This window comes from Aulostomus chinensis, chromosome 12, assembly GCF_037954235.1.
Source record: "Aulostomus chinensis isolate RoL2024-O1b breed Wild chromosome 12, RoL_Achi_v1.0, whole genome shotgun sequence".
Taxonomy (NCBI): domain Eukaryota; kingdom Metazoa; phylum Chordata; class Actinopteri; order Syngnathiformes; family Aulostomidae; genus Aulostomus; species Aulostomus chinensis.
This window is the reverse complement of record NC_141331.1, coordinates 7,146,139-7,172,456: the sequence shown is the minus strand read 5'-3', so window position 1 is coordinate 7,172,456 and position 26,318 is coordinate 7,146,139. Positions and strand designations below refer to the sequence as shown.

General features: G+C 43.6%; 1 protein-coding gene across 1 annotated transcript; it reads left to right on the top strand.

Annotated features, from left to right (window-relative positions):
• The first annotated feature begins 878 nt into the window (after window positions 1-878).
• ranbp2 (RAN binding protein 2) lies at window positions 879-24,795 on the top strand. The gene is made up of 29 exons (XM_086219824.1): window positions 879-1,136; window positions 2,259-2,326; window positions 2,416-2,527; window positions 3,648-3,800; window positions 4,012-4,242; window positions 5,091-5,233; window positions 5,474-5,669; window positions 6,857-6,997; window positions 7,216-7,375; window positions 7,807-7,988; window positions 8,565-8,764; window positions 9,180-9,303; window positions 9,799-9,960; window positions 10,289-10,426; window positions 11,367-11,498; window positions 11,620-11,847; window positions 11,931-12,014; window positions 12,559-12,700; window positions 12,834-12,928; window positions 13,027-17,524; window positions 19,870-20,046; window positions 20,296-20,382; window positions 20,972-21,147; window positions 21,674-21,929; window positions 22,134-22,223; window positions 22,317-22,471; window positions 22,930-23,203; window positions 23,303-23,658; window positions 23,866-24,795. Exons 1-29 carry the CDS (start codon window positions 1,065-1,067, stop codon window positions 24,178-24,180), a joined length of 9,147 nt encoding a protein of 3,048 aa, XP_086075950.1. The 5' UTR covers window positions 879-1,064; the 3' UTR covers window positions 24,181-24,795.
• The last annotated feature ends 1,523 nt before the right edge of the window (window positions 24,796-26,318 follow it).

The window sequence follows — 26,318 nt, the reverse complement described above, 5'->3', positions numbered from 1 at the left end:
ATTTCCTCCTGGTGTTTCGACTGTAGCTGGCGGGGGCTGGCTGCCTCACAAGTCCAAAATCTCCACAGTAGAAATCTGGTGAGTGCGAAAACACACTCTTCACATCATTCACTGACCTCATTCCCTATGGATATGGACAGCGTCATGGGAAAAGTCACTCACCAGGATGAAAACTACAAAAAAAAAAATCCTGTTAGTTATTTTCTGTTCCTATTTATCTATTTATGCTGCTGTGTGATGGACTGCATCCAACTAAATTTCATTGTACAGAAATATCCAATGACAATAAAGAAACCTTAAACATTGAATCATGGGACAGAAATGATCAGTCACCATTGGTTTGTGGTGACCCTTTTTGTTTAAGATGACAAATGGACCCCCAAAGCATACCCTCCAACCTTCAGTTTTTCTCTTGAAATTTGTCACATATGTGTATGCAACAAAGCCCCCCCCCCCCCCCATAAGAAAAGAAAACATAACTTTGTTATAGGCCAAATAACTCAGTTTAAACCAAGCCTTGTACCTTAACAAACTACACTCTTGGCAAATTCAACTGAATCATATGAGCAGGATTTTTTTAAGGCAACACTTTATGACCTTTTCAGATGTGTTGTCATCATTTTTGTTATTATTATTATCGTTAGTAGTCACTGATAGATGGCTGTCATATTAACGAACTCCAAGTCATACATGTTTGGTGTAACAAAGCATTAAAACCTGTGACAGGTTTTCACAGCCTCTCCAACAACTGCTAGACTATAGAGGGGCTGTTTGAATTACTGAGCCAGTTGTCCCGCCGGCCCACCCCTGCTTCAAAATAAAAGTGCGTCACAGGCGTCAAAGTGAAATCACGCCTCTGATTGGACGAGGAGCCCGGTTCAAGCGAGCGTCCGGCCCACGTGACGCCTCCTGCCATTTGACGTTAACGAGACTGCGCAATATTATCATGAGTAGTTACGTTACGGAGTGACTATTAACATTAATGTTGCCTTTTATATTCGGGAAAGTGTCGTATTCTGCGCACTAGTAGTCGATCGCTTGGGCGGTGGTTGCGTTTGGAAGACATGCGGCGAAGTAAGACCGAGGTGGACCGCTACGTCTCCTCCGTACAGAGTTCCTCTCCCTCTCTGAAGGAGGTAAGTGGAGCCGGTGGCTAATGTTAGCGTGTTGCTGCCGTTATTACGGACCAGATTCTGTCTGCCAAGCCGGCTTTAGGAGACACCCCGACCTCACCAGTAGTAGCAGTACTTTTATCTACATTGATGTTCACCCCGTTCGCTCGGGTTTGGGGTTTTATTTAACCTCTGTTAGCCATCCCTGGTTAGCAGCTTTAGCTAGCCGGCACCATGACGCCTCGTCGTGTCCTCCTCTAAACTGGAAAGGCGCGCGGCATGGGGTTGCTACAGCTGCTAGCTACTCTCCAGCGCTAGCTAACCGTTTGGTTGTCACATAACATTGCAGGCAGTAGTTTCTCCCAAGTTCTTCCTAAAGACCCATTACAAGGCCACAGTGAGACACCTTTTATCTTAATGGCGGGCTTAAACATCTGTTTACTGTTACTGGGCTTGGTCATTATGATCGGTGTTAGTGTTGTATGAAAGTAGAACCGGTGTAGGTGTTGGACGATTAAGTTAACCATCAAATCTGAGGAGTATTACAACCATCTGTAATGAGGTATTAATGAGGCATGATGCGAAGGACGGCAGTAATCACGCCTAGTGCTACAAAACATGTCAAGGACGATTTAAGAAGTCCTTTTCCATTGTGATACTCTTTGTAATTATAGCATGAAGGGCTTCAGATGACGAAGGAATACAATAATTCATTTACCCTGCATACGTAGGTAATCGTCAGTAAAGCCAATTAAGTAAATCATATGGAATGAAATCATACTAATTACCTTGACCACCTTCTTGTAATCACTGTATGTTTCTATTGTTTCAATAAGTTAACCCTGTTCTTGGATCACTTCCTGAAGGAACTGCAGCTCATGTTGTTAAACCTTGTCTATACTGGGATACAACTTACTGGACAGGGTTGGAGTGCTCGAATCCCACGGAAGTACTAACTGCCTCCATTGCTAAATGTGCACTAAAATGTATTATTTATTTGCTTTGGCTTTCTAATTTTTCTGTCTTGCCAGAAGAAAAAAAAGGATTCTAAAACCATATGAGTTTTAAGCTGTTGCCATTATCTAAGCCGTGATTATTATACTGATTTTTTTCTGTTTTCAATTTATATTTTCTTTCTTTTTACAGAAGCCAATCAAAGGATTTTTATTTGCTAAACTGTACTTTGAAGCTAAAGAGTATGAACTTGCAAAAAGGTAAGAACATGAGCTTTCCCTCGCTTGACCAAATGTTTCTTCTCAATAGATTACACTTTCAGTACATATGTATGTGCTCCTCTTCCTAGACATGTATCAGAGTATCTCAAAGTCCAGGAGAGGGATCCCAAAGCACACAAGTTTCTTGGACAGCTCTATGAGAGAGAGGGAGACATCAACAAGGCTGTGGGATGTTACAAGGTAGGAGCCACATGTCTCTTTTGTTATGAAAAGTAGTGAATGCATGCACTTGGGAAAGTATTTATGAGAAACATGTACATAACAATGATAAATTGGTGAGAGGTTCTAAGTAAATGTTTGTTTTGGTACTTTTTTAGTCAGCACTTTATATCTCACGGAAATAATAGTTGTAGCTTTTGTTGAATCAGAATATTTGCTCTTCATGGAATACGTAGTCCTAACGTTAGAGCTGGTGTTTCATGTCCTGGTATTTCTTGTGAAAATGCCTTAAACCAGATTACTTGAAAATATATTCGTGAAAGGCTTTGTAGATATTTAAGCTGACTCATCATGGGACATCTCATTTCATAAATGCATTTCATCTCTGAGAGTGCAGGTTACAAGCTTAGTGGTTTCAATGATCCTTGTGAACTCTGGACAGGATTTTACAGCTGCTTGTTCATAATAAACCTTTCCTTAGACTGTTGGCCACAAAGCAAACCACATCTTGTGAGCGTGGGTAGAGTTAGCTAGCCAGCTCATTTTCAGGTGCTGTTCCTGGCAGGGTGTTCAAGAACCAGTGTGGGGGCTTGTTAAGGGTCACCAAAAAGACAACAAAATATCTCAAAACTGAATCTCATTCAGTTTCACTTAACTGTTCTTTTTTCTTTTTTTCTTTTTTTTTGGTCCACTGGAACAAACTCAAGAAATTATTTTTAAATTGTTTGAAATATCAGAGAATTTTTTCCCACTGTTCCCTTTGATCTTGACTTTGACATATCAAGACTTTGTAATGTTTATCTTGGTTGACACAGGCAGGTAAGTGTATTGCAGTTTAGTTAACTTAACCTAATTCAATCATGTGTGAACTAACAAAAAAGGTACTTGTGGATGTTAGATAAGAAAACTACACTTGAAAAACAATTCATGATTTGAGTTGAAGTTCCTAACAATTTTTCTCATGTGTATTAAACCCAACATAGCCCTCTCCTGTCACATGACAACATGTAATTGGATTGGCCAACCTAAATATTCATACTTTTCCTTCCTCTGTCCTTTTCTGGGTGTTGTTTTTTTTTTTTTCTGCATTTACTCATGCCATGTCATAAAAACTGCATCTGTACTTTAATGTGTTTTGCAGCGTTCAGTGGATTTAAACCCAGCCCAGAGGGACTTGGTGCTGAAGGTGGCTGAGTTACTGGTCAGTAAGGAGGAATGTGACAGCAGAGCAGAGTTCTGGGTGGAGAAGGCTGCAAAGTTGTTGCCAGGAAACCCTGCAGTCTTCAACCTGAAGGTGAGGCTTTCCTCTGAATCTCCAGTGTTTTACTGACTGCTGTGTAGATGAGAATAAAAATCGGTTATCTTCTCACTGTATTCATAACCTCAATTTCATGTTCTTTCCGTCTATGAACAGGATGCTTTCTTGTCGGTCAGACAGCAGGAAACATTTAAGTTGGAGGATGCCACACTGGCTCTTTTTGTTCAATTATTTCCCCTCTGTGCAGGAGCGTCTGTTGAGTCGCCAGGGTCAGCAGGGCTGGAACCAACTGTTCGACCTCCTGCAGGCTGAGCTGGCAATGCGGCCGGCTGATGCCCACGTGAACGTGAAGCTAATTCAGTTGTTCTGTCAGGACGGTCGGCTGGATGAGGCAGTCAAGCATTGCCTGGCTACAGAAAGGAAGGCCATGCTGCGCCACAGTCTGGAATGGTACACTGTGGTGGTGCGCACTTTGCAGGTCAGTGAGGACTCTAATGTAGGAGGGCAGTAGTACGTGGTATACTTGAGAAGACTGGACCAGTTTGCAGTTAAGGAGCTTGTTTTGAGTGTTTGCTTTGCACATCGACTTGTCAAAAGAAAACCCTGACTCTCCCAAGTTTGGAGCAGCTACAACTTACTGTATATCATGAGAGATACATTTAGTTACAGTGTGCAATTTTGATGTAACCATAAGGTTGGTAAAGGCAAATATGACCAGTGTTGAGTGAATATTGTGTGAATTTGTGTTAATGATTGATTCAGGTACAAATCTGGACTTTTTAATGCAAAGAATTTTATATATTTTGTTAGAAAATGTTAAGTGACTGCTCCTGGTTGAAACACAGCTATTAGTCAATTAAGAAATTGAATTTTGCTGTTTCCTGATATGGTGGCAGGGGAGCCACCTTTGAACGCAAACCAACCCTCCTCTCGAGCACTGCCCCCCCCCCCCCCCAGCACCTTCTGTGACTGGTCTGTCACTTTTTACTGGTGAAGCAACCTGTTGCGTTTGTCCCTCTGCCTCTCCTTGAAAGAGACCTGATCAGATCCTATCCTTTCATCCAACCAAGAAAGGCTGAGACTGGGGGTTTTACTACTTACTCTTTGACAGAAAAATGATGTAAACTTAGAAAATCAAAGAAGGTGAATTACCAGTGGAACTGACCTCTTTAACTAAAAAAACTGAAGAAACTTGCTCACCCCTAGTAACTCTTGAAGAAGAAGAAGAAGAAAACAAGCACCAATCGAATATATAAGCAGGTTCAAATATAATATAAACAACCAATGATACAGTTGCAGTTGTAAATGCAAGACCTCTTACTTCAGGAGTATCTGGCTCAGCCCAGCATCTCCAGCAATGAGAAGACGTGTCGGCGTCTCCAGAGGGAGCTGCTATTGGCCCACTGCAGCCTGCTGAGAATCACTCTGTCTGGGAGTGGTGTGCAGCCCAGCCTGGAGGCCCTCAGAAGGTGAGTGGTGTAATAGCAAGTGTACACACACAAACTTGTTTTTAAAAAGTAAAATTAAAATCCAGTCCCACATTTCTCAGAGGAACAAGCTTTTATACATTCATGTTGTTGTTATTCCAAGATTACTTATTATTTCATAGCCACAATTTTGTTTAAGTTAGACTAACCTGTTTAAAGATTAACAATGAGCACAGTAAGTCTGCATCTAATAGTGGTGTGTGTGTGTGTGTGTGTGTGTAGTTTTGACCAAGCTATGCAGATGCTGAGCAGCATTGCTGGCCTCCACTCAGATGATCTGTGTGAGGTGTTTGTGGAAATGCGAGGTCACCTGTACTTGCATGCTGCCACCCTGCTGTTGAAGCTGGCTCTGGATCGCCAGCAGACCTGGAGGGCTGTCATTGACCTGGCCGCTCTGTGCTACCTGCTGGCCCTCCAGGTAATGACACACCAACACACAAATGAAGCATAAATGCAGTCCTATCTTGAACCGGGTAAGGTAGGTTTATTTGTGTGGCACATTTCAACAACAAGGCAATTCAAAGTGCTCTACGTAAAACATACAGCAAGTAAAAGCAACAGGCAACATAAAAAGCATAATGACATTCGTGTAACTACCATTATGTTAGAATTCAGACCTAGATAGGAAACAGAAATAAAACCTAAATAGAAGACGGACAAAACATAATAAAAGTTACAGTGCAGTATGAGATATTAATCAGAAGCCTCAGATATGATTTAATCAAAGGCAGCAGCAAACAGAAAAGTCTTCCCTTGCCCTGATTTAACAAGAGCTGAGAGTTGGAGCAGACCTGCAGTTTTCAGGGAGTTTGTTCCAAATATGTGAAGGATAAAAACTAAACTCTGCTTCTCCATGTTAAGTCTCGACTCTGGGGACAGAAAGCAGGCCTGTCCCAGATGACCTGAGAGGTCTGGATGGTTCATAACGTACCACCAGATCAGAAATGTCTTTGGCCCCCAAGCCGTTCAGGGCTTTATAGACCAACAGAAATACCTTAAAGTCACTAATTTCCTAATTTTCACTGGTTTTCTGATATGTTTTTTATAATACTATTTGCCTTTTTACATAATTTTGATGTCGTCTTGTTGTAGCAACTTTTAATCTGCTACTCTTCAGTGTGACTGATGGAAGTAAGTCACTGCTGAAGACTCAACTCTTTGACTTTTGTTTCAAGCAACCTTGACATCATGGGATTAGCTTTTATTGTACTACAATTCTTGTATATCCTTTTATTATCATTTATTTCTGGAGCATTTTACTTCCTTGTTATACTGCTTGCTTGCTCTGTCACTTTGCTCATCTTGGTGGCACTTGTTGTTTTGTGGGCTGTACAAATCAACTTGAACTTAAGACTTGTGGTCGGTTAATTAGCCCCCCAAAAAACTGTCAAGTCTAAAATAAAGGAGACGTCTGACTGCTCATGTTTCCTTTTATTCAGGTGAAAATTAGTATCCTAACGCCTTAAATCCCATGAACTTGTTTAGAACCTAGCAATTTTGTGCAATGGAATAGAAACGCTTCAATTCTCTTTTTAACTGTTGCCATACAGAATATGCTTTGTTCTGTCTTGCACAACAAGTTTGCTTTGTTTGTCTTTCTACCAGGTCCCCAGACCAAAGCCTAAATTGACCAAAAGAGACCAGTCAGCCCCTCAGCTTCTGGAGCTGCTGGCAAACGACAGGCAGAGTCAAGCTGGACACATGCTGCTCAATCTTAGCACCGATGCATCCACCTTAATCAGAGAGGTCTGTCTTCGAAAGCCTATTTTTGCCTTTTGAGGCTTTATGTCATAGTGGGGCTGTGATTAGTCACTTTTTCATCTCATCACTCAAGTAACACGACTTATCCACTTCTGCTGAGAATGCAAACTTCACCCCAAAAATAAATTCTTCTTTCAATAATTCACTGTTTTTGTGTGTGTGTGTGTGTGTGTGTGTGTGTGTTCGCGCGCGCACGCACATAGGTGGTGGAAGCTTTTGGGAACCGTAGTGGTCAAGACTCTTTGTTCGAACTCCTGTTTGGACTGCAGGCGTCTACCGGATCATCCTTTATTGCCAATGATGACATTCGTTCCATCAGCGCACAGGCTCCCGAGTTCTCTCAACTGGCCAAGTGGGATGCTGGTACAAATCTTGATATTCAGTTCAAGTCCCAGTACATATTTCTGTGTTTCAAAAGTTTGCTTATCTAATGCAACACCATCTATTTGTTGTAAATTTTGTTACCTTTCAGCCTGAGTGACAGCATGACTTCTGTAAACATAACAAAACACCTCTCCCCAGCAGCCCTCGTACACAAAGTGCTACTTAAAGGGCCCAGGTTGAAAAATACATAGTTTAATAAACCTTAAGATTTTAACATGGATGAGCAAAGACCAACAACACAAAGTTGACTAGGAAAGACACAACTATAACCTGACTAAATCATAGCAATTCATTTTCAATAAGTGACTTCTGCAGCTAGAATAAGTACAAATTAATCTTTTTTTTTTTCTTTTTTTTTTCATTTGTATTTCATAAGTTGCACTGAAACAACTTAAAATCCTCCCCTGTAGGCGCAATCTTGCTGCATGGTGGCGACTTGCAACATCTGAGCTGGTTGGGGCTGCAGTGGATGCTTCTTGCCCAGAGACCAGCCTTGCGGACTTGGCTTCAACAGCTCTTTCCAAGACTTACCCTGGAAACCTCCAAACTGGACACAAATGCACCAGAGTCCATCTGCCTTCTGGACTTGGAGGTAGGTGCAGTCATGGTCTGTATGTGTCAAAGCAAGGGAAAGAAGGGTTGTGATCTTTTGACTTATTAGTGCAAAAAACTGTTGTGGCAAAAATGACTTAGAATTTACATCTAAGTTCAAACTTGTGTAAAGCTCTACGTTCGGCAGACATGAAGTCCCAACCACCACCGCTGCCACCACCCCCCCAGCATGCCACATACCAAAATAAACAGCAAATGAAACAGACTAGGGAAGCCTAGGTGGTGCAAAGTTTGTGTTCCAAGCTACACGGAACCTGGACTTTGTATTTAACTAGTTTAACTAACAAGAGAATACTGTTGACTGGTTTTCAAGATGGTTCAGATGAGTCAGTTCACTTTCTTAGCTTGATTCTAAGACTCAATCTGCTAGTTCAGCAAGACTAGTTTAAGCAGTTGTATTGGTTGCTGGCTGAAGGACTGACTTCACTGAGTTTTACAGTCACGTTCACTTACTGTTGCCTTGACAAGTACACAAAAAGAGATGAGTTTCAAAGAAGTCTCTTAAGAGCCTTTGCATTACGTAAAGACATCATTTTCTTGTCTTATTTGCTCCCAGGTGTTTGTATATGGTGTGGTGTTCTGCAGCCATTGTCAGCTCCAGGAGACGGCAAAGATCAGCAGTGGTGTAAGCCCTCAGCAACAGCAACAGCTCTACGAGCCCCGCTGCCTCCCTCTTCCCCTCCTTCGCCTCTTGACCACTGACAGACAGAGGGAGTGGTGGGAAGCCATCTACAGCCTCATCCACAAACGAGCTGTGTGAGTGGCAGAACTGCTGGGATTCAAACTTTCCATGAGGACTCCAGTAGCAAAATGGGGTGACACCGTAAAATGTATTTGACAGAGCTTTTCTAAGCTTTTAGAATCAGACTCCTACTTTTAATTTTAACAAGACTAGACTGACATTTTGAAAAGTGCCAGAATGACTGTTTGGCTTTTTTCTTATATTCTCGTAGTGTCCAACTTAAGTTTATGATAGATTTCCGTCTTTTGACCCAAATATTTGGTTGTTGTTGTTGTTGTTGTTTTTTACATTTTCCTTGTCACATTTGTAAATCTAGTAATTTCACTATTTGTCCTCATTTGCCTTATTCACATAAAGCAATCAAAACAAGTTCATCATTCTACTTCAAGCATGTGACCAAAGTTTCAGAATGTTTGTGTTTCCTTGTAGTCCTGGCACCTCAGCCAAATTGCGAATGATTGTGCAACATGGACTGAACACTCTGAGGGCTGGAGAGAAAAATGGGCTCCAACCAGCAATGGCGATCCACTGGGCTCAGTGTCTCAGCCAGACGGTACACACACACACACACACACACACACACACAGACAAGTGCCATTGGAAGTTACAGCAATTTATGCTCTTGATTATTACTTTAGTTTGAAACAATTTGAAGAAACAGTAGGTTAGTAGGAAATGACAAGTGTTGTGGTCCAAAATGTTTAATGTATTGCACATTACTTGTTACTTTTACTTTATCACTCCTGGGGACTGGTAATTCCTGATTTTACTCATTACAGAAAAATGTAATGTGATTGCAGTAATTCATTGCACCCTACTCTGGGGATGATGCATAACGACTGTTGCCTACTTTAAGTATGTTGTCATTCTCTAATCTGTTAAATGCAATGTAAGATGTCCAAATATGCCTGCTTCTCTGCCAGTTTTTTTTGTGATGCATTTGTAATGAGTGCAGGTGTTGCTTCTGTCAGCTCTGTGTTAAGCTCATACGGTACACGCACCTTTGCTTTGCTGACATTTGTTGGTGTTTGCTTGTTATACAACCCAGGGTGATGGCGTGAACTCATACTATGACCAGAAGGAGTACATCAGCCGCAGTGTCCACTACTGGAACGTTGTCCTTCCTCTGTTGGAAAAGATCAAAAACAGACGCAGTATACCTGAACCCCTTGACCCGCTTTTCATACACTTTCCCTCCAAACATATTCAGGTTTGTATTCTCCTGATTTCTGCTGGTTTTAAGTGGTGATAAATGATGTCCTGGCGGTGTCCAAAGTTCTGTGGCGGTCCCCTCTTCACCCTGAAGCCCTTTTCTCTCAACAATTAATTGTTTTAATTTGATTAATTGAATTAAGTTGTCACATGGCCTACACCATTGATTTCCCCACATCTGTCGATGATAATGTAGAGATCACCGTCAGGTCTGATACCCATTGGGGCCGCAGCAGAAAATGCAAACATGCCTCTTATACTACTATGACAGATCAAAGTTGTACCTGTAGTTGATCTACAAATAATTTGTATTTGTTACATTTCAGATGTCATCTGTGAAGGGCTATGAAGAGGAAGCCAAAATCGCATATGCAGCTCTCCTTGATATTGAAGGCAAGACAGAAGAGGCCATTGCAACCCTGGAAACAATCAGTAACACGTCCTCTGACTGGAATTTGGCTCAGGTAATTTGCTTCTGCTAAACTGGAATAAGCTCCTGCTTTGGAGGTTTCAAAATACATCGTCCAAGTAAGACAATGGCCACTCGCTGCTGAGGCTTTTATCATCTTAATCTTGTGTTTGTCATATATAGAGATTGTAGTCTTTGAGAATACTCCTGTTGCAGGATCTGGCTTTTGGGCTGTTTTGAGAACTTTGGCAGGTCTCTCTCTCTTTCTGTGTGGTCTGATTTTTATCACTGCAATGGATCCACAAGTGTGCAAGATATGTTCATGAAACTTTACAGAAGTGCAATTGAAAGCCTTTCCCAGCGGCTTTCGGGTGAGAGGCGGGGTTCACCCTGGACGGGTCGCCAGTCCATCGCAGGGCCAACACATATAGACAGACAACCATTCACCCTCACAGTCACACCTACGGTCAATTTAGAGTATCAATCAGCCTCGTCCCCTCTTGATGTCCTTGGACTGTGGGAAGAAGCTGGAGTACCAGAGAGAACCCACACAGAAACAGGGAGAACATGCAGACTCCACACAGAAAGATCCCGTGCCCGAGCCGGGACTCAAACCCGGAACCTTCTTGCTGTGAGGGGACAGTGCTGACCACTGCACCACCATGCAGCCCCGAGTCCCTATGTCATAATGTAGTAATGATTTCTGGATGGGGTTTTCACATCATAGTCTTCGCTGCCATGCTGCAGATGTCCACAAGTCTATAAACTCCAATTAAAAAGTGATGTTTGCTTTTGCTACAGAGCATGTCAGGCAAGTCACATTGTGTTCCAGTGTGGAGGCTAATGCTAAACACGTATGCCATCCTGGTGCACAAGCCACTTTCTGTCTCTTTCTCACTGGTCTGCAACTTTAATCATGTTCAAAGAGATGGCGGCACTCTCGCTAAACTACCCAACTCTTTCCTTAAATAAGACACACTGACTGTCTTTTGCAGATCTACCAGCGGCTTTCTGAGGAGGCCAGCAATGGAGTTGAAGAGACCCAAGACCGCTGCATCACTTATCTGAGGAAGTTCAGGATCTACCTGTCAAAGATCTACAATGCCAATGCAGATGACATTGAGAAGGTCTCATTTTTTGTTACACTAGCAAGCTGAGCTTTAAAAGACACAATAGTTAAACATAGTTTATCCAAGTGTGTTGTAAATGTCTCAGTTCTGGAGCTTATAAATTATTTTGTTGTCACAGCTGCCTGTGTCCATGGAGGAGGTCATGGACCTTCTAAATGATGTAAATCAGCAGCTGGGTGAGAGTGGAGAGGCTTTGGATGAAGAGGAGGAGAAAGATGAGGGTAGAAGAGGACTAACCCATTCCAGCCCTGCTTATCCCACAGAAACCAGTGCCACCATATCACACATTAAGTTTTCCACTCCTTCTCCGAACAAAAGCATTGTCTCCCCTTCCAAAAGACACCTGGTAGGTGCTGATTATTCGTTATTTATGAAACCATTCGATTTTTACCCATGTTTATCTGACAGTGTCTTCCATCTCTTGTACAGATTTCTCCAAAAACACCACCTCATTGGGTGGAAGACCAGAAAAGCCTCCTCCAGATGCTGTGTCAGCAAGTTGAAGCTCTCAAGGTCAGGATTATATTGGCGATAATGAGCATATTTTAGATTGCATACAAATTCCAACAAGATTAAATTAGTTTGGGAATAATGTCACAGAGCTATTTTATAAAGATGGCTTCTGTAGTTGAAGCTTGGCAGGGTCAAAATACCCAAACAATATATCTCAATACTTTGGCGATAAAGTATCCACAAACTACATCCAAATTAAACTGACACCACATGACAGTATATAAATACAAAATCCCTGCATTTATAGGGTCGTTCCTTTGTCAGTTGCACAGATATTGGATGCATTGTAGATCAATTGTCTTGTGCTGTATAGGTTTTTGCAAACGGTATTGTATCTTGAGGTAATGTGATTCCCAACCCCTAATTGAAGAAAATAAGTGCCGTCCTGTTTTTGTCAGTTGTTAATGATTTGATATGAGAATGGCTTGGTAGATGATGCGAATATCCTACACAAACTGCTAGAGTCACCCTTGTCTTTTTCGTTGGGGTTTGATTTTATGTGTATGGAACTGAGCTATTTCTCATTTGGCTTCTTGTTTTTCAGAATGAGGTTCATGATCTGAGACACAACTCTCCAGGGAACACGGGTTCTCCTCATCACAAGATGTATGGGGAGAGTTACGGTGCTGAAGGCATACAGGAGCCATTCACCCCAGTCCAGTCCTACCATGGAGCCCCTCTAACAGGTCAGTTTACCCCATAGAACCAAAAGCAAGTTTATAAGTATTATTTCATTCGTATCATGCTGTATACAGAAATTGTAGCCAATTAACAAGATCTTCATATATGTCTATTCTCTTCTTCTTTTTTTTTTTTAAGTTGCCACGACAGGCCCCTCTGTGTACTACAGTCAGTCCCCTGCATACAACTCTCAATATCTCCTGCGCACCGCAGCAAATGTAACCCCCACCAAGGTAATTGCATCACTGACTTAATTTTGGTTTGCTGTCAAAAAACCTGTTCTGAATATTTTGAGTCATTTGATTTTTTTTTTCTTTCCCCTCATACACAGGGCCCAATGTATAGTATGAACAGAATGCCACCTCAGCAGCATATGTATGCCTATCAGCAGCCCACCCATACACCTCCATTACAAACAGCCCCAGCCTGCATTTACCCTCAAGAACAGGTCTTTGCTGGCCCTCTTCGTTTTGAATCACCAGCCACTAGCCTTCTGTCCCCATATAGTGAAGAATATTATGGCCAGAGTGTAACACAACAAACCACAAACCCTCCCCTGCCTGAACCTGGTTACTTCACCAAACCGTCTGTAGCACCTGTTCAGCCACCAAAGAGCATGGAGGGGAAGCCTGTGGATTTTGGGAAGCTCTCCTTCAGTCAGCAGGCACCTGCTGAAGTACCCAAAGTGCCTAGTTTTGGAGCAAGTACAGTTGCCATGTCAACACCGTCAACTGCATTTAAATTCAACTCCAACTTTAAATCCAATGATGGAGATTTCACTTTCTCAGCTTCTCAAGCCAAACACAGTGAAAGCTTGCTTGGTCTACTTACGTCAGACATTTCCACTAAAGCAGATACTTTGCCTGAGAAGCCTATAGCTCAGGAGCAGCCACCCAACCAAGTGGGCATCTTCACTTTTGGCAATACAAATTCCACTGGCTTCCCATTTGCTGATGTAGCACAGAGCACAGCTACTGGAAGTCTGTTTGGAAAGGAGGAACAGCCGTTTAAATTTGGGGATGTCACCAAGCCAGCGTTTTTGTTGGCCAAGCCAGCAGCAGAAGAGGAAAGGGCAGCAGAAAGCGACAATGAAAGCACCCACGTTGAGGAAGATGAAGATGGTCCTCACTTTGAACCTATTGTTCCCCTTCCTGACAAAGTAGATGTGAAAACGGGTGAAGAAGAAGAGGAGGAGATGTTTTGCAATAGGGCAAAGCTCTATCGATTTGACACAGAGACAAAGGAGTGGAAGGAACGGGGCATCGGCAATGTAAAAATCCTAAAGCACAGCACAAAAGGAAAGGTTCGCCTCTTAATGAGACGGGAGCAGGTCCTCAAGATATGCGCCAACCACTACATCAATGCTGATATGCTCCTGAAACCAAATGCGGGCTCTGACAAATCTTGGGTCTGGAATGCCATCGATTATGCAGATGAAGAGCCAAAACCTGAGCAGCTGGCCATCCGCTTTAAAACTATAGATGAAGCATCACTTTTCAAGGCCAAGTTTGAGGAAGCACAGCAAATTGTGCGGCGATCACCAGGAGATCTCGACGAACAGGAGGAGACAGAGGAAAGCGTAAAAACTTCTGAATCAATTGCAGCACTGTTCGCAGCAAAAGATGGAGAATGGGAGTGCGCTGTGTGTTTGGTGAGAAATAAACCCACTGATGTTAAGTGCGTTGCTTGTCAAAGTATGAATCCCAATTCCTCATCACAGCCAGACACTCAGGCTGTAAATGAAACCAAGAGTGGCCCATTTACTTTTAAATTTGGAATAGATTCATCAAAAACCAGTAGTTCTCCCTCTACATTTACTGGATTTGGTACATTTGGTACTTCTATACCCTCTTCTTTTACATTTGGCACCAGCACCTCAAAACCTGCTGACTCAGTAACCAGTGCATTTGGTTCGAGCTTTGGGGCTCAGTTTGGGAAGAAGCCAGGGCAGTGGGATTGTGATAAATGTTCTACAAGAAATGAGGCCTCTGCTGACTGTTGTGTTTCTTGTAAAGCTTTCAAAGCCTCGCCTAAAACAATTTCCACAGCACAAACTGCACCAGCTGCAACTGTGCCTGCAGATAAGCCCTCCGAATCAGCTGTTGACTCTGGGTTTGGTGCCCAGTTTAGCAAGAAGCCAGGGCAGTGGGACTGTGATGTATGCTGTGTGAGAAACGAAGCTGCATCCAACCATTGTGTCGTCTGTACAAATCCCAACCCCATCACTAAATCAAAAGAGGGGGCAGCAGCAGCAGCTTTAAATGTCTCCACAGTGCCAGTAGTTTCTGGATTCGGGACAGATTTAGCAAAAACTGACGGACAGTGGGACTGTAATTTCTGTTCAGTAAAAAATGATGCATCATCTACTGAATGCGTATCCTGCCATGCCCGTCATGACACCCCATCTTTAGAAGCCATGTTTGCCAAGAAGGATGGAGAATGGGATTGTGACACTTGTGATGTGAGAAATAGTGCGACAACCAGTAAGTGTCTGGCTTGTCAGACACCGAACCCCAATGCAGAAAGTGTAACCAGCACTGCTTCATCGGCTTCCACCTTTAGCTTTAGCTTTGGAACAAAGACTTCATCAAGCCAGCCTACTGGAACTGGATTTACAGTGCCTTTTGGAGCGGGCAGCTCTTTTCAGTTTGGTCAACACAAAGATAAGACGTCTGCTACTTCATTTAAGTTTGAAGCTCCTCAGTTTGGATCTAGTACCACAAATTCCTCTGGCTTCTCCTTCTCAATGCCTATTCCTGCAGGTGGCTTCAAGTTTGGCATTCAGGACACTGCACCAGAAGCTCCCTCAACTGATAATCAGGTGACACAACCGGGGTCAGCCTCAAGTTTTCTTAAAAGCATCGCTGACAAGCACAACGAGAAAGAGACTGAATCTCGATCCACATTGGACCAAACAGAACAAGATCAAAATCCATTAATTGCAGGAAAAATAAATACTTTCAGTTTTGCAGAGTTGGCAAAGTCCACTGGAGGAGACTTTCAGTTTGGTCAGAAAGACCCTGATTTCAAAGGTTTCTCTGGAGCTGGTGATCAGTTGTTCTCATCATTCCAGGCAACACCCACCAAGACAGATGGCCAAAATGAGCCGGAGGAAGATGATATGTACAAAACCGAGGAAAACGATGATATCCAGTTTGAGCCAGTAGTCCAGATGCCTGAGAAGGTGGACCTGGTGACAGGCGAGGAGGATGAACAGGTTCTTTATTCTCAGCGTGTCAAACTGTTCAGATTTGACTCAACCACCAGTCAATGGAAAGAGCGAGGGGTGGGAATCCTAAAATTTCTGAAAAACAAAACTAATGGCAGGCTTCGTGTGCTGATGAGAAGAGAACAAGTTCTGAAGGTGTGTGCCAACCACTGGATCACCACCACCATGAATCTTAAGCCGCTGTCAGGCTCTGACAAAGCATGGATCTGGATGGCCAATGATTTTTCTGATGGAGATGCTAAACCAGAACAATTAGCTGCCAAGTTTAAAAACCCAGAGCTTGCTGAGGAATTTAAGGAGAAGTTTGAAGAGTGTCAGAGACTTCTCTTAGACATCCCCCTACAAACCCCCCATAAACTTGTTGACACGGGCAGAACGGCACATCTCATTCAGAAAGCAGAGGAAATGAAGTCTGGTTTGAAAGACCTGAAATCTTTTTTGACAGATGACAAAACAAAGATCAAAGATGATGACAGCCAAGGAGACACGACAACACCCAGCAATGTTTCAGGCCTTTATGTTAAGCCTCACAATGAAACTACTGGCCCCACCTTAGAGTGGGACAACTATGATCTAAGAGAGGACGCTTTAGAGGATACTGCTGACTCATCCGTCTATGCCTCTCCCCTGGCAAGCAGTCCACTGAGAAAGAACCTTTTCCGCTTTGGGGAATCCACCTGTGGGTTCAGCTTCAGCTTCCAACCTGGCATTAGCCCCTCCAAGTCTCCTGCTAAGCTTAACCAGAGCAGAGCCTCAGTGGGTACAGACGATGAGCAGGATGTAACCCAAGATGAGGAGAGAGATGGCCAGTACTTTGAACCTCTGGTCCCCTTGCCTGATCTAGTGGAGATTTCTACAGGGGAGGAGAATGAACAGGTAGTCTTCAGTCACAGGGCCAAACTGTATCGCTATGATAAGGAGATGAGTCAGTGGAAAGAGAGGGGGATTGGAGACCTCAAGATTTTACAGAATTATAACTCAAAACGAGTGAGATTGATCATGAGGAGAGACCAGGTATTAAAGATCTGTGCCAACCACTGGATCACAGCAGTCATGAAGCTGACACCTATGAAAGGCGCTGAGAAGGCCTGGGTCTGGAGTGCGTTCGACTTTTCTGAAGAAGGAGAGGGGAAAATTGAGCAGTTGGCTGTGAGGTTCAAACTGCAAGACACAGCAAACACATTTAAACAGGTTTTTGAAGATGCTAAGATTGCACAAGAGAAGGAGGAACTTATGACCCCTGTGACATCCCGGGTTGTTCCACCTCAGGACAGCACACCGGCAGAATCTGACAAGAATGCTACAACTGTGTGTGGGAAGGCAGCTATTGCTGTTTTGGAAGAGACCACAAAAGAATGTACAGCACTTTCATCTGATGATAAGCCGTGTGTCGCTGAATCTCAGTGTCCAGTCAACCCCTCCAAGGCTGTGATGTCGCCCCCTAAATTTGTGTTTGGCTCCCAAAGCCTTCAAAAGATCTTTGGCAGCCCAAAATCCTCCCCTGGGACTGATGAGCGTGACTCCAGTTTGAAAGCCAAAGATGCTGGACGTCCTGCCAACACTCAATCTGTATCACCTGCATTCAAGATTCCAGAGAAAGGTACAAGAAAAAAAATGCATATATACAAACATGAATATGTTTATGCAATATTTCTTTCATTTTTTTGTTTCTCAATAGGTATCTTGACCATTTCGTTTTTACTCATTGTCTTCTGCCTCTCACCGCTCCCATCTTCTTAGTTGACCCAACCACAGATCCTTCTCTTGTTTTTTCAAGAGCGGAAAATGTATTTAAAGGATTTCCTTTCTGCATTATTCGTTATAAATGTGATTTTAATGTACATGCTAACAGAATGGAATAGTTACATGGGACGAAACCAAAAACATAACAAAACATTTTCAAACAATTCATTCATGCGACTTGTTTTTGTATGGTACCAGCCTCACTATTAGTTTCTCTTCACCCAACAACCCATCATCCTTTAGGGCTGGATTTTAGGCTTTTCAAAGATAATCCAATGGCCTTTTGGACCAGCACAGCTGCCACCCAATTTGAACCCCCAGGTACTCTAATCACTGCAGTGTGTGTTAACACTTCCCAGCTGTCACCTGGCTGGCCCTTACCATTACAAAAGGAATAACCTGGATGCACGGAGTGAAAAACAGTGGCGCTAATGGTGTTGCATGTCCTGTGTGTGACAGTACTTTTTTTTTTTTTTTTTTTAATCTCTGAAAAGAATGGTGGTAATTCGGGATCAGATAAGATTGAAGATTGTTTCATAGTAAACTGCATCAGAAACATTAGGGAAATGGTGTTTAATACTGTTGGTCAAATTCTTTGCTAAAAACATTTTTCTGTACATTTTGTCCCACAGCCTCCAAATATCCACAGTCTAAAACCATCCAGACCTGTTTGCGATTAAATCAAACAGATGTGCATAATTTACCCACGAGGTGTAGCACTTTAAGTTAGCATCCAGGAGGGACTGGCCTCTCTGAGCAACTGTTCACCGTTGGCACAGCAACAGACCCACATGTGAATGAACTTTGTGAAGTTGTCTGTTAATCCTCCTTAATTCCTCAGTTATTATTTTACGTGGAAGTGTAGGTGAAATCGCAACGCAGCGATTTTAAAAATGTTTTCCGATCAATGTCCAGTTATTAGTGAGCTTTTAGCGGTGCTGGGTAGAAGCTTGCAAGTGACTGTTGAATGAGCCACGTTTCAGTGTCTACTTGGTTCTCGCTCCGTTGTTTCACAAAAGAAACAAAGATTTATGATTTCCAACAGCCTCATTTGTAATTCGGCTGTTTTAACGTGCAAGTGTGAGCGCGGACAGTGGGAGGGAAATACCTGACCTTGTCTTCTGTAGCGCACACAAACATCCTCATCTGCTCTACATTCAAGAAGTTGCGGCGCTGTGGTACAAATGTAGTTGTCGTTGACACCAACGCAGTACTGTTTTTTCTCATTGTCCCTCCAAAACACATGAACTCTCTGGTAAATGGGGCTCTGGGCTCAGCAATCTTGCCCCTCCCTCCACTGGTTCATCTGCCTCTCATTTTTGTGTTTTTGCCCAGTAGTAAAGTGGCCTGGGCCAGTCAGACAGACAGACTCTAATTGGCTATGATTAATCAGCTAGTGTAGAAATGCAGTGTGATGTTTTTTTCTAATTCAGAACAAGTTGAATGGTGCACCTTCACTGTAACACGCAAGTGCTGGTTCAGCAAGTTTACATAAAACCAAAAGGATTTAAGCTTGCAGACCCACAAAACGTGAACACTACCCAGCTTTAGTCATGCTTGGATCTAAAGAGAACAAAAAATGAAATAAACATTCATCAATGGAAAAATGTTAAACTGCAATATTGGGGTTCAGTAGCTTATTGGCGTGTTTGCCTAATGAAGAGTTTGAATCCTTCATTAGACTGTTGAACGTGAGAGAGAGTGGATGCAGGGTTTTGTGTATCTACTGAGAAACCATTGGTGAAATCTTTGGAAAGGTGAGCTGAGAAGATTCCACAGAGCGTTCCAGAGGAATGCACTACACAGACGTCACTCAAGCCACTTTTAGTGCAGGATGTGTAGCAACAGTATGGAATGGATTCCCTGTCTCGCCGGGCGACTGCTGGGTGCACCTCAGCGCAGGCTGATTAGAGTCACAGCTCAGTGCAGCAGTTCCAACTTTAAACTGTCAAAAAAGATGGAAAAAAACAAAACAAGCATTCATGTTTTCTTTTTAAAACTTGACCCGCATGTTGTTAAATGGAATGCATGCTGATAATTTTTGCTGTGCATGAAGTTTTGTGTGTGCGTGCGTGTGTTTGTGTGTGTCTGTGTGTGTGTGTGTGTAACTAACTCCTTTCATTTCAACAGAGCAACTGTTCTACAAAGCAGCTTCTTGGCAGCCTGACCTTGATCTTCTACTTTAATATGTGTGTGTCACAGGGTCCTCACAGGAGGAGGGAGCTGGTGCTGCATCAGAGGACGACCCAGAGGTGGAGGTCGTGTATGTCAGGGAACCCACTGCTGAACAGGCCGCTTTAGCCAGGAAACTCCTGCTGCCTCTCACCTTTTTCTGCTACCAGAATGAACCAGGCTACACCAGTGATGACCAAACTGATGGTGAGTCCAAGAAAACCGCCCTACAAATCTTGATGGTAGCTAGAACCGTGTGGTCAAACCCATTCCACAGGTAGCATAGGCTTCTTCGATCCGTTTATCATTCTTTGTATGCTTACATTCCTACATGCAGCAGCCAACATTCTTGGTTTGCTGCATGTAGGAATGTGAACATTTCTGTTCCTGAAATGTTCGGTAGGAACCAAGCACAAAAAGTGGAATAGAAGTGACTAATTTGTTCTGCTTTTTCAGATGAGGACTATGAGTCAGCAGTGAAGGCCTTGAATGGAAAGCTTTACCCTGATCCTCCTGAAAGAAAGGTGGCAGCATGTGCAGATGGTATGTACGTTGCGTCCTGTTGCACATTGTATTAAATATGTCACCCAGAGGTTGTGGGTTTGTGATAGAAGTAGAACATCTATGTGTGGAGTTCCTCTTCAGCTCACTGTGAGACGCTCAACATTGCATACGACAGAACCTCCTGTGCTCTGTTTCATTGTGTGTGTGTGTGTGTCGGGGGGGGGGGCAGAAGAGAGACGGGTGAGGATGAGAGTTAATCACAAAGTTATTGGAAGTGCAGTAAAAGTTTCCTATCGCCTGCTGATCAATCTAGAAACCAAAGATGGCAGAGGAGAGACGTTTAGAGAGTTTAGGCTAACAGGGAAGTGCTGTCGTCTGCCTCTGTCCAGAGAAACGATCAAACTATGTCAAATGAATACCAACCAGGACAATGAGTGGTCCATCAGTTGCAGCACAAAAGGAAGAAATGAGGCCGGCCTCTGTCCAACGCAGTACAGCATAGGCTGATGTTGGTTTTTTCTCCATTGTCATGCATGTTGTTTGGCTGGACATATGTGGACTTCATCAGAGTCATGCTCAGGTCACATTGGTAGTTCTCTTGTTTGTAATTCGCATGTAATCCATTTAGAGCCAGACTGTCAGGTGGTCTGGGAGAAGAAGCCGACACCAGAGGAGGAGAAGAAGGCCAAAAGCCTCCAGCTTCCACCCACCTTCTTCTGTGGCATGAGCACCACAGACAGTGACCCAGATCACGACAAGGCTGAGGACTTTGAGACTGAGGTCCGCAAAGCACAACGGGACCTGGTGAGTAGTCGAGGGACAGAATACTTGGGAGTCAGTAATGCAGGATGACAGTCTGTCTAAAATCATTGAAATGTATCTCAATGAACCGACCTGAAAACCAGTTGAGCAGACAGCCTGTTGGACCCTGTTTACCCCTGGTTTTGAAGTGTCTCCAGTGATCAGAGCGCATGTGGCTGGTGTTAAACACAGGCTGGGACAGATGTGTCTGAGTACCTGTGTATCGGTGCTCGAACCTGTGAATTGGTTCATGGAGCATCTCTTTGTTTTCAAAGCCTTCTCATGCTAAGCAGGTGACTTTCTTGACTGTTGGGTGAAGGGCTGATGTGAGAGCTGCATGACCCCTTTGCCTTGGAATGGAAGTTGTGTTAATTGTCATAAATCAGGACACAATGGGAGACACGACTGGCACAGGCGTGAACGGCGACGTATCCACTTGTGATCCCATCAACAAAGACTTATTTTAAAACCAGGGGGTCTGGTCTTGCGGTTATGTTGAGATAGGGGTTTCATTTCTGAATCATTCCAGGACGCCCAGTTAAAAGAAGCTGAAAAGGACTCCAGCAGCCCTGCTGAAGAGCCCCCCTTAGGCCTGGCATCTACCAGCACTGCAGCTGCAGGCGACACTCCTCCACCAGAGGACCAGACCTCCGATCATCCAGCAGACGCACCGAGTGAAGCCCCCAGCAGCAGCTCTCCCATCGACCTGTCTACTAAGAAGACCTCAGAGCCAGAGTCCAGCACTGAGACCTCCTTGAGTACCGCTGCTGCTAATGAGAGCACTGGTGGGTTGAAGATGCTCTGCAGAACTTGATGTTTTGTCTTTCCATCAGCTCTTGTTAAAGTTTTGACTAAACATTTGGTGTTTGTGTGAAACATCCTCCCACAGCAGGTGCACAAGAAAAAAAACTGACCATTAAATTGTGTTTATTCCAGGGTGATTGTGTTAGTGTATAGAGGTGTAAAAGAACGTCTTCATCTTCTTCCAGAGTCCTCCAGCTTTGGTTTCAACTCGTGCGGAGGCTTCTCTTTTGCTGACTTGGCCAAAAACACTGAAGGATTCGCATTTGGATCAAAAGGTTTACTTCAACAAATCAAGGTTTTTAATCATTTAATCACAAGCCTCAAATCGAGCTCGTCTCACTCTGTGTTACCGTTTGCTCCTCCTGTAGACTCGAACTTCTCGTGGGCGAACGCAGGAGCAACAGTGTTTGGCTCCACAGGGACCTCAGCACCAAACAATAATGCTGACGAGGAGGGGAGTGATGAAGAGGAGGCTCCTAATAATGTGGACATTCACTTTGAGCCAATCGTGTCACTGCCAGAGGTATTGTGACTTCCACAGTTGTCGTGCAGCTTCTCCCTGATGTTGTGCTCCCTGCAGTCCTGGACAAGAGCTTCAGGAGAGCACAATATTTTTCCCCCAAAAAGAATAACAACCATGTTCGGTTATCCTGTAACTTTTGTTCCCATTGGGTCATCAGTGGAGAGATTTTGTTTAGAGAGCAATGCCTTGTTTCCACATGTTGAGGCCCATCAGTCTCTCATACGCTTGGAAGTTCATTCATTTCTGATTGCAAACACAGACGTCACAGAAGTTTCTAAGTCCCTCCTGTTCATCTTCAGTAAATTCTGCCACAGAGTTCGCAGGCGGACGATGTGCTCGCAAAACCCAGCTAACATCCGCGTGAGCTCAACAGCAGGCTCTTACTTGCTGCAGTGTTCTGTTCCACACGTGTAGGAGTCGCAAAACTGACAGAACCAACTGCGTCTTCGTCCTCTCAGGTGGAAACCAAGTCTGGAGAGGAGGATGAAGAAATCCTGTTTAAGGAGCGCGCCAAGCTGTACCGCTGGGACCGGGACCTCAGCCAGTGGAAGGAGCGTGGCATCGGTGACATCAAGATCCTCTTCCACCCAACCAAACATTTCTACCGAATCCTGATGAGACGAGAGCAGGTGTTCCGTGTTTGTGCAAACCACACCATCACCCAGGTGATGGAACTCAAACCCATGAACTCATCAGCTAACGCTCTGCTCTGGACCGCCACCGACTACTCGGGTACGTCGCCATTGCACCGCAGTTATCCGCTCCACAGAGCTTGATGCTGTTGTAGACGCATATTTCATCAGTTGCTGATGGACCCTTGTCTTTTCCCAGATGGCGAGGGTGTAGTGGAGCAGCTGGCGGCCAAGTTCAAAACCCCTGAGATAGCCGAATCTTTCAAGAAGACCTTCTGCGAGTGTCAGAGCCACATCAGTCAAACTCTTGACAATACTTTGAGTGTCTCCTCGCCACAAATGTCCAGAGTTCAGGAGCACTCCAGAGACTCTAACCCACAGGTGTTCCTCACCGTGGCAGCCGACGGCCAACCGCTGGGCACCATCACCATAGAGCTTTTCTACCATATCGTCCCCAAGACTGCAGAGAACTTCAGAGCGCTCTGCACTGGCGAGAAGGGCTTCGGGCTGCGGGACTCCATCTTCCACAGGGTTGTACCCGACTTCATGTGTCAGGTGAGGAATGTCAGTAACCATTCAGACAAGACTCGGCGCCGATTGTTGATTTCAGGTTTATGTCACCAACTTCAAAATCAGGTAGACAAAAATAAACTTTGACGTTATGTGAAAGTTCGTTTATCAGGAGAACGATTTTGGAGACAAATGTTCCACTCCAGCTTTAGGAACATTTATGATCTAACCAGTTCCCCGTTGTCCCTCCAGGGTGGTGACATCACCAACAGTGATGGCACAGGAGGCAAGTCCATCTACGGCAGCAAGTTTGAGGATGAGAACTTTGATGTCCGGCACACGGGCCCAGGCATCCTGTCGATGGCCAATCGTGGGCGCGACACCAACAACTCTCAGTTCTTCATCACGCTGAAAAAAGCCGAACACCTGGACTTTAAGCACGTGGCGTTTGGCTGGGTGCGAGGTGGCATGGACGTGGTGCAACAGATGGGGGAGCTGGGGACAAAGCGGGGGGCGCCCTCCAAGAAGGTGGTCATCACAGATTGTGGACAGCTCAAGACATTTTAATCCTGAGATGAAGCTTCAATTAACCGGTTGAGGACTTGACCGACGTGTTCCCTGAGCTGACACTGAATCTGTGAGACTGCTGTCAAGAACCTTCCTCCATGGAAATGATCTCAAATGGGAAACGCGGTGTGTTGTCGGAGCAAACACACCGCTCTTCTCCTGCACTTGGATCTGGATCACTGTCTGTCAATAGATGTGTTTATTTTTGTCTGTATAATTGTACATCCACCTTTTTTATGTCTGTTTTGGTTCTTTTATGTTGCATGTTGCTTAATTTGAATGTGCTGGTACTCCTCATTCACACCACTCTTCAATTTAGTCTTAATTATCATTGACGGATGATGTTTGAAAGCACTATTGGTTTGTAAACCGGCTTCTCTCCAGATGTTGCCTCTGTGTTCTTCCTGTAGGTGCCTGCCAGTGCTGTTTCTTTGTGTACATGTGCAGATATTTGCCCACGTATATCATCTGGATGGAGGGTGGGTTGTTCCTAATCTGGTTCAGGTTTTACAGAGATTGTTCAAGATTCTTTATATTCACATGCAATTGCAACAGGACAAAAACACTTTAAATGGTGCTTGTTGTACCAAAATATGCTGATAAAGGACAAATAAAGTTGCTTTAGAAAATAGTTTGATGTTTTCAGTTCCAAGTTTGTTTGTTTTTTTTTAAACATTTTCCATGATTACCCATGATTTCTGGACTTGAAAGGAAAGTTGCCAGAATTCAAACCATCAATGCATGCTTACGGGGTTTTTGAGCGTCACCTAAAGTGAGCGGAGCTCCAAGCGTCTGGGGTTGAAGCAGAAGTGGGAAGTAGAAAAGTTCATACATACTTCATTTATTTAAAGAGTTTTCCACCATCTGACAACATTCCAGCTCATGGAAATCAACTCTAAAGTAAGTAATCGTTTTCAGCCTATTGTGGTTCGTTGGATTTGATGGTTTGATAATCTTCCAGTCACACAAACTTCTCATGAACTTTCGGGGAAGGAGAAAAATCTGAAAGTTTACCAAAGGCCTGCTCCTGATTGGATTTCCATTTCCCCTGCCTACAGAAGCTCAATCAGTACTTTTACCTGTACTTCTACTTGGATAAATACAGTGTGTCATCTTGTGATAGGGCAGTTTTTGAAACCTTAAGTGATTGCTGGTGACAAAGGGTGCAAATTATAGATGCCAGGAGTCCCACAGAGCCCTCAGGCCTTTCCTCCTGCCTGTCCAATGAAAGTAGAGGTTTAAAAAAAGAAGAAGAAAATCTGAATCTGGGGGAAGTGGATAAGTAATGGTGAGGTGCTGCTCAGTATACTGTGTCACTTTAGTTTATGGTACACAGAGTAATGAATGTAATCTTGATTGAATGAGTAATTGCTGTTTGGGCCTCTGGTGCTGGCAGAGCTCAGCATGATTGACTCAATGTTTATCAGCTCTTATCCAATCATTTTAACTCTCTGGCTTTTAGCAACTACATCGTCATCGGTTCAAAGCTTTTAGTGGGTAATCATCAACTTCATTCCTGACCCCCCCCCCTCAGGCTTTCTCAGTAACAGAAAATTAGCCAGCAGTATCATCACGAGACCTGGTGATGGCCGACCAGTGGCTGTTTGGTGTTTTTCGCCTCGTGTAGTGCTGCAGGATTGAGTGAAAAGGCTGCTAGGTTGCTAATATTGTTCACTATTTGGTACAAATAGTACCATGGGTCCACTGGCTTAGTTATCGAGAAAAAAAAGGCACAGAAATTACTGAATTTTCAAATGTGTATTTCTCAACTCAAAAAACTCAAACTACCTTAAAAAAAATTGTGCTGTAGCTAAATAAAGTGTTCTGAATCTGAATTTTCAAAATAGAAATGTTTCACTAAATTTAATAAACAACTATAAGTTAAAAAAAAGCATTTTCTAAAAAAAAAAATTGTTGCCTGTTGCAATTTTGAGTTTATTTTGTTCCATGTATCCTAAACGTGTATTCTTAGAATAACAGTGTAGAAAGTGACATGTGAACGTTTAACAAGTGACGTAGAAATAATTGTCGACACTTTGTTACGCCCAGGAAGTGTTTATTCGTCAAGGCCTTGGTTAACTTAGGAGACGGCAGCTGCAGTACCACTTTCGACCACCGTGACAAAATGGCAGCAGAGC